The sequence below is a fragment of the Callorhinchus milii genome, unplaced genomic scaffold (assembly GCF_018977255.1).
Source record: "Callorhinchus milii isolate IMCB2004 unplaced genomic scaffold, IMCB_Cmil_1.0 Scaffold1508, whole genome shotgun sequence".
NCBI lineage: Eukaryota > Metazoa > Chordata > Chondrichthyes > Chimaeriformes > Callorhinchidae > Callorhinchus > Callorhinchus milii.
In genome coordinates this window covers 1-7,998 of record NW_024706249.1, presented here as the reverse complement: position 1 = coordinate 7,998, position 7,998 = coordinate 1, and the positions used below count along the sequence as shown (strand labels likewise).

General features: G+C 51.0%; 1 protein-coding gene across 1 annotated transcript; it reads left to right on the top strand.

Annotated features, from left to right (window-relative positions):
• Positions 1-339: 339 nt before the first annotated feature.
• LOC121852851 (butyrophilin-like protein 2) lies at positions 340-7,462 on the top strand. The gene is made up of 4 exons (XM_042346734.1): positions 340-461; positions 1,309-1,656; positions 2,316-2,591; positions 7,032-7,462. Exons 1-4 carry the CDS (start codon positions 404-406, stop codon positions 7,160-7,162), a joined length of 813 nt encoding a protein of 270 aa, XP_042202668.1. The 5' UTR covers positions 340-403; the 3' UTR covers positions 7,163-7,462.
• Positions 7,463-7,998: the final 536 nt, after the last annotated feature.

The following is a 7,998-nucleotide window of genomic DNA, read 5'->3' as shown; positions in this document are numbered from 1 at the left end:
AAACAACAACAACAACTTATATATCGCCCTCCACTCAGGGCAGCGTCTCAGAGCATTTAACAGTGGTGATGCCTGACTCCGAGCCGGAGTCAGAGGGTTGTGGTTTCAAGCCCCTCATTAAGACTTTGAGCTCACAGTGTAGGATGACACTCCACTGCGGTGATCGGGAGCACAACATTGTCGGAGGTGATGCTCTCTGCCTGTCAGGTGGATGTTAAAGATGCAAATTGTTGTTGTTGTTCCACCTATTTCAGCGCAATTACTTTATTCCAAAAGTTTGGAAGAACACTTTATTCAAATGCTGATCTGGATTGTGACACAGATCTGGTGTTACTGTGTGTTATTAATTTATTATGAATTGTCTGTTGATTTCCTCGTGTTTCAGTGCTCGATGTCCTGACAGATGATGGAGAAGATTTTCATTCTAATTTTCCTGTTTGAGATTCCGGCTTCACTTTCTGGTGAGCAACACTGTCATTTTCTGCCTAATCACTTTCACATTAACATTGCTCTTTATTACAGAGGCAACTAAAATATTAGATCACTTATCCAAGTAGAGAATAGTTTTGTTTCTGATAAAGAATCCACTCACTGTAACTGGAAGCTGGAGCTTGTTATCACTGCAGCTGAACCTGCCCCAGAAATGTATTGCTTTTATCAACTTCCCTCAGTCTATCAGCCCATAACTGTGGCTGAAAGATCCTCACCAAACCTGGTCTATTCCCAGCTTCTCCTGATCACCTCCCGTTGTTCAGTGGTGAACAACTGTATCTCATTTCTGAGAGAAATGACAATTCCTGACTGTGTTAATGAGCTGAACGAGAGGACATTCTGGCTGTTTACACTGGAGCCGTATTTCAAACTATATTTGCAAAGGTTGTGAGCTGTCCGTGTTCACAGCACTGAACTCCGAGAGTAAATGTATCAGGTGAAGCTGAGATGGGAAGATGGGAGGTGAGTATTCTGGGAAGATGAGGTCAAATGGGCTGAAGGACTTCCTTCATCTGAACCTCTCTTGTGATCGTGTGAAATGTGTCCACTGATGAGACTATAAACTGGTGATTTATATTCATCTTTTAAATGGTAACATTGCTGCACATTTCCAAATAAAGTATATTTCTGTAATAAGACAGTTTCTGTGCAGACTCAGGTCAGTTCATATCTCAGACTTTCAGGGCTTCAGGAAACCAGACACTAAACCTGTCCAGTGACAGTGACACAAATAAACTATTGGATCTCATAGTTTTACACTTAATTAGAAACAAATCATAATAATAGTTGAATAATTGATATTGTATTGTTCACTAGATTCTTTTATAGTTAATGGTCCACGTCAGCCTGTCCTCACAGCTCTGGGGAACGATGTCACTCTGGGATGTTGGTTAACACCAGGAGTGGCGGCATATCATATGGACGTGGAATGGAGTAAATCTGATTCTGGGGATGTGGTGCATTTATACACACGTGGAGTGGTTCGACCTGATCAGCAACATGAAGCCTACAGAGGAAGAACCGAGCTCATTAGAGACGGGATGACTCGAGGAAACGTGTCTCTCAGACTGAAGAACGTGAGGTGCTCAGACCAAGGAGAATACACATGTTCTGTGAGATCCACAACAGATTTAGGTGAAACAACAGTGGTTGTGAAAGTTGAAGGTTTGTTGTGTTTAACCTGTACATTTCCCTATTCTAAGCTCATGTTCCCACCCCGTCCCAGTCAATATATTTTCCAGCTTCAGAAATGCACCATAATCTCTACCAGAGCCCGGTGTGAACTGCACAATGTAATGATTTGTCATTCTGGCTCAATGTGGGCAATTGGCTGCCGCGTTTCACCCACAAAATACACAGTCAATTCACTGTACAGTATATTCTGTGAAGGGCTTTGAGTCGTCTCAAAGACGTGATAAGACTCTATATCAATTTCATTGGAAGGACTCTTGTTGTTTGGTTTAGAGTGTTGTGGGTTGAAGCCCCACATCAGCACCTGAGCTCATAGTTCAGGCTGATACCACACTCTGTCACTGAAGGACACTCAGTGTTAGAGGCTGACGTTTGGTGAGACGTGAAAATTGACAGGTTGCACCTGTCTGTTCAGGTGGACATTAAAGATCCCATAAACTGATGGAGAATGTAGTGTATTGCAGATTAATTGGCCATTCACTTGATGGTGCAAATGACTGTAACCTTAGCCTTCAAAAGCAGTCACTACAAATGACTAATTAGGTGTAAAGTACTGAATGTTTTGATTTGATCAGTCGTTACAAAAGTTCCTTCTTTGTAATTGTTGATAACACAATGTATTATTGTTACAGACCGCAGACGGCTGCCCTTGATTTCCATGGCAGGTTACCAGGACTCGAGGCTTAAACTCACCTGTAAATCAAAAGGCTGGTATCCCGAACCTCGTGTAGTTTGGTTTGATAGGAGTGGAGCAGAGGTGAAAGCCAAGACTGAAACATGCACTCAGGGGTCTGAAGACTGTTGGAAATGTGAAAGTAGCATTGATATAACCAGCGATTCTACAGACAGATTCACGTGTCTGACAAGAAACTTTCTGGAGGAAAACGAGGCAAAGATCCAGGTATCAGGTCAGTGAAACATTTGCAAAAATATAAGCACTTCAATGCAACGTATTACAGTTGATATTGTGATGTGGAACAATCCACAGCAGCTCCCAATGTTCAATCTGAGGCTTTCATTCTGATTTTCTTTCAGCCACTTTCATCATAGGATAGTTTGCTATTGTGATTGCAAATAATTAATTACACAACAACAACAACAAGATTCCATTTATAAAGTGCCTTTCACGTCAGGAGGACGTCCCAAGGCGCTGCACAGTTGGGTTATGACCCGAGCAGGGGGGAAATGGTCAGGGTGAGGGGAGAGAAGGGAGGAGCGAGGAGGGGGAAATGGTCAGGTGAGGGAGGAAGGGAGGCGAGGAGGGGGAAATGGTCAGGGTGAGGGGAGGGAAGGGAGGGGAGGGGAAGCGAGGGAGGGGGGGAAGGAGAAGTCGAGAGGGGAGCTGAAGGCACGGTCAAAGAGAAAGGTTTTGAGACCGGCCTTGAAGGAGGAAAGGGAGGAAGCGGCGAAGGCACTGGGGGATGGAGTTCCAGAGCCTCGGGGCTGAGAGGCTGAAGGCCCGACCACCGATGGTAGGGTGGTTGGGGCGGGGGACGTGGAGCAGACCGGAGCCAGAGGAACGGAGGGTACGGGCAGGTAGGTAGGGGGATAGTAGGTTGGAGAGGTAGGAGGGAGCAAGGCCGTGAATGGCCTTGTAGGTGAGGTTGAGGATCTTGAAATCAATCCTCTGGGGGATGGGGAGCCAGTGGAGGCGAGCGAGGGTGGGAGTGATGTGATCGCGAAGCCTGGTGCGGGACAGTACACGAGCTGCAGAGTTCTGAATGACCTGCAGCTTGTGGAGGGAGGTGGCGGGAAGGCCGCGAGGAGAGAGTTCCCATAGTCCAGCCTTGAGGTGACAAAGGCGTGAACCAGGGTTTCAGCAGCGTGAGGGGTGAGGTAGTGCCGTAGTCTGGCGATGTTCCGGAGGTGATGGAAGGCGGTGCCAGTTGTGGTGCGGATGTGAGGGAGAAAGGACAGCTCAGGGTCGAACAAAACGCCGAGGTTCCTGACTGGCTTTGAGAGGTGGAGAGTGCAGCCTTGGATGCTGATGGTGTCGGCGCCTGAGGTGCGGAGGCGCTGACGTGAGCCAATCAGGAGGGCCTCGGTTTTTCGCACGTTGAGCTGAAGAAAGTTGTCTCTCGTCCAGGACTCGATGTCGGACAGGCAGCTGTCAGGACATCGGTGGTCGTGGAGTTGAGAGTAGAGGAGGAAAGGTAGAGTTGGGTGTCATCCGCATACATGTGGAAGTTAACTCCATGTCTGCGGATGATGTCACCGAGGGGGAGCATATAGAGGGTGAAGAGGAGGGGACCAAGGACAGAGCCCTGAGGGACACCGACATGAGACAGGTACGGGGGGTGGAGGAGAAGCCATTCGTCGAGACAAAGTGAAGACGGTGAGAAAGGTACGACCTAAACCATTCAAGGACAGTGCCTTGAAGGTTGAGGTGGGAGGACAAGCGGTGGAGTAGGATAGCGTGGTCGACCGTATCGAATGCTGCCGATAGGTCGAGGAGGACGAGGAGACAGAGGGAGCCCTGGTCACAGATGGTCAGGATATCATTGGTGACCTTGACCAGGGCAGTTTCTGTGCTGTGGGCAGCACGGAAACCTGACTGAAGGGGTTCGAAAAGAGAATGGGTGGAAAGGAAAGAGCGCAGTTGGGAGGCGACAACTCTTTCCAAGACCTTGGAGAGAAAGGGGAGGTTGGAGATGGGCCGGTAGCTTGATAGCTGCGACGCATCAAGGGAGGGTTTTTTCAGGGTGGGCGTGATGATGGCAGTTTTTAATGGAATGGGGACAGTGCCAGAGGAGAGGGACAGGTTGATGATGTCAGTGATATGTGGGGCAAGAAAGTGGAGCTGGGGAGATAAGGAGTGGAGTGGGGATGGGGTCAAGGGAGCAGGTGGTTGGTTTTAGGGATAGGATGAGTTCAGTGACAGAGGGTGTGGAAACGGGTACGAAGTTGTGTAGGGGAGGATGGGTAGGAGTCGGAGTGTGGGAGGGAAGGGGTGGGTGGTGGGTAGAAGTTGGAGGGGAAGTGACCGCGGAGCGGATTCCCTTGATCTTGGATTCAAGGAAATCCAGCATCTCCTCGCAGTGAAGGTTGGAGGAGATGACCTGCGCGGGGGGTACGGAGGAGTCGGGTTGTGGTGGAAAACAGTAGCCTGGGGTTGTTCTTCGCCTCCAGGATTATCCTGGAGTAGAAGGACGACTTGGCCGAGGCTAGAGTGGAGCGGTAAATTTTGAGGAGGTCCAGCCAGATTTGTCGGTGGACCGTTAGGCCAGATTTGACACAGGTGCGCTCAGCAGCCCGCACCTGGCTTTTCAGTGAGCGGAGGTGGGTGGTGTACCAGGGGGAGGAGCGGGAGTAGGAGACAGTGCGGGAAGTGATGGGGGCAAGAGTATCGAGTGTGGAGGAGAGGGTATTGTGGAGGAGGGAGAGAGGAGAAGAGGGGTCGGTGAGGGTTGAAGGCCGGAGGGAGAGGAGTTCAGAGGACTCCAAGGCATCGGTTAGGGATTGTGGGGGTAACTTCTTCCAAGGGCGGTAGAAGATGGTGGTGGGTCTGGTGGAGGTGGGGAGGGGGGTGGAGGTGGTGAAGGAGATGAAGTGGTGGTCAGAGATGGCCTTGTCGGTAATAGTGACATCCGAGACACTGAGGCCCCGGGTGATCACCAAATCGAGTGGGTGGCCGTGACTGTGAGTGAGGGAGTTTATGTGTAAGGAGAGGTTGAGTGAGGAGAGCAGGGAAGAGAAGTCTGTGGAGATGGAGCAGGAGGGGGTGAAGTGTAGGTTAAAGTCGCCCAGGATGATGAGGCGATCGGAGCAGAGGCAAAGAGATGTGAGGAGTGTTGAAAATGTCAGAGATGAAGGTGGGAGAGGTTTTAGGGGGCCGGTAGAGGAGGAGGATTTTAAGGGAGAGGAATGAGGGGTGGGAGAGGGTGAGGTGCTCAAAGGAGGGGAAAGAGCCAGTGGAGTAGGGGGGATAGGGCAAGTGGTGTCCTTGAGATAAGGGCAACACCACCGCCACGGCGGTTGGGAGGGGATGTGGTGGGAGGTGTAGCCGGGTGGTGTGGCCTCCGTGAGGGGGAAGGTGTCGCCTGGGGTGAGCCAGGTTTCTGTTAAGGCCATGATGTCAACGTTCTCATCAAGGATGAGATCGTTGATGACCAGGGCCTTGTTGCAGAGGGAGCGGACATTTTGCAGTCCGATGTGGAGGGAGCGGTTGACAGAAGGGTGTGTGGGAGGGGAAGGGGGTCCAGGTTGTGAGGCAGGGGTGGGGGGAATGGGGATGAGGGAGGAGAGGTTGGCTCCCCGGGTCTGTGCCCGGGGTGGGTGGCGAGTGTGATGGGGAATGGGGCAGTCGGTGTGGCTGCTGCTGGACAGCCAACGCCGAGTGCCGCGGTGAGCCCGGCGGAGGATTCCCAGACTGGAGCAGAGGGAGGTTGTGGGAGGGTCAAGTGGGGATAGAAGACGAGAGGGACGGAGAGAGAGGAGGAGAGAGCGGGAGAGATGCAGAGGGGGGAGGGTTTGGGGGGAGAGAGGAGGGGGGCGGGAGGGAGGGGGTGGGGGGGCTCGGGTCAAAGCGGCAGCCATAGTGCGCACGCGGGGACTGGGAGCGAGCGGTCAGGTGGATGGCATTATCCCGTAGGCTGGGGCAGCGAACCCAACAGGACCATAGTGGGCTCTGATGTGAGCCCTGGGGGGGGGGGGCGCAGAGTTTTTTTTTTTTTTTGTGCGCGCGCACGTACCTGAAAACTAATCTATGACGTCGCAGTTCCCCCGCTCCGCCCCCACACCTCCCTCCCCCCCCGGGGCTGAACTCGCTCCGGCGTCGAGTTTAAGTACCTGGGTCAGTAGGCCCAGGCTCCTCCCCACGCTGTCCTGCCGCCGCTCCCCGACAACAACAACAAGATACATGTGTATAGCGCCTTTCACGTGGGGAGGATGTCCCAAAGCACTGGACAGTGACAGCATTTCATGTATTACTGAAATACAGCAGTCCTGTAGCTCAGTGGTTAGAGCACTCACCTCGCAAGCGAGACACCTGAGCTCGATTGTCGGAGACGCTGTCCTTCAGATGAGACGTTGAACCGAGGACTTTTCTGCTCCTGTTCAGGCGGATTTTAAAGATCCTCTGACACTTTTCATGAAGGGAAAGAAGTTTCTCCAGGTACCCTGGCCTACAATCCTGCAGATAAATTCGTCATTCACTACATAACTGTTGGTGGACATTGTGTGCAGAAAATTGGCTGCCATGTTAGCATACAAATAAACAGTCACTACATATCACTGTAATGCCTGTGAAACGCTTTGAGACTTCATGAAAATGTAATAAGGTTCTATATCAAATGAAAGAATGAAAGGATTATTATTAAATATGATACAAAATGTTCCTTATGTTACAGAGGTGTTTTTGCACCGAGGCCCAGACTGGCTGGTGGTTTTCCTTGTGGCGTTCACTCTTGTGCTTGGAGCAGCTGGTGTGTTGATGTTCTTCTGCAGAAAACGATTGAAAAAAGTTAAAGGTAATAAATGATTTTGAGATTCCCCCAAAATATAATCTTTACTTTCGTCTTTTATATAATCCATAACATAGTGAGGAGAGCACTGGCAACGTCTGAGCGGCAGGTGACAAAGACGAGAATGAGGGTTTCCGAGGTGTTGGGTGTGAGGTAGGGGCAGCGGCCGTTGATGTGATGGGTGTGAATGAAGGCAGTTTTGATGAGGCAATGCATGTGAGGGAGAAAGGAAAGCTGGGGATCAAACCACATGCCATGGTTGTCACTGAGAGAATTAGAGAGAGAGGCCGGGGAGGCTGAGGAGGTCAGAGCCAGAAGAGAGGATGTGTTGGCAGGAGCCAAAGGTGATGGCTTCAGTTTTATCAAAAAAAATTGAGACAGATCTTGAAGGAGGCATGAGAAGGGGTGAGGTGGGATGGAGTTCCAGAGGGTGGGGCCAGAGAGGCTGAAGGCTCGCCACCAATGTTGGGGTGGGCAAAGCAGGGAACATGAAGCAGGCCGGAGGATGCTGAGTGGAGGGAGCGACAGGTTGGTAGGAGTTTAGGAGGTCACAGAGGTATGGAGGAGCAAAGCGGAGGAGGTGAAATGAAGATCAGGAGCTTGAACTGTATCATTTGAGTCATGTGGAGCCGGGGGATGAAGGTCTGTTAAGAGACGAACAGGACACTGAGCTTCCACATTGGCTCCATGATGTGTAGAGTGCAGCCATGAAGGGTGATGCTGTCAGTGCATGAGTTATGGGGGCACTGACAGGAGCAATGCAGGACGGCGTTGGTCAACTGGAGAAAGTTAGATCTCATCCAGGACTGACAGACATTCTATGAGGACAGCAGTGATCCTGGTGTCGAGGTGG

What these genes read in the sequence shown, in the direction of transcription:
- LOC121852851 (XM_042346734.1), top strand. Translation starts at nt 404, where the DNA reads ATGATGGAGAAGATTTTCATTCTAATTTTCCTGTTTGAGATTCCGGCT. An exon ending in AGTGGTTGTGAAAGTTGAAG is followed by an intron (nt 1,657 to 2,315) that starts GTTTGTTGTGTT and finishes TTATTGTTACAG; the next exon opens with ACCGCAGACGGCTGCCCTTG. An exon ending in GGCAAAGATCCAGGTATCAG is followed by an intron (nt 2,592 to 7,031) that starts GTCAGTGAAACA and finishes CTTATGTTACAG; the next exon opens with AGGTGTTTTTGCACCGAGGC.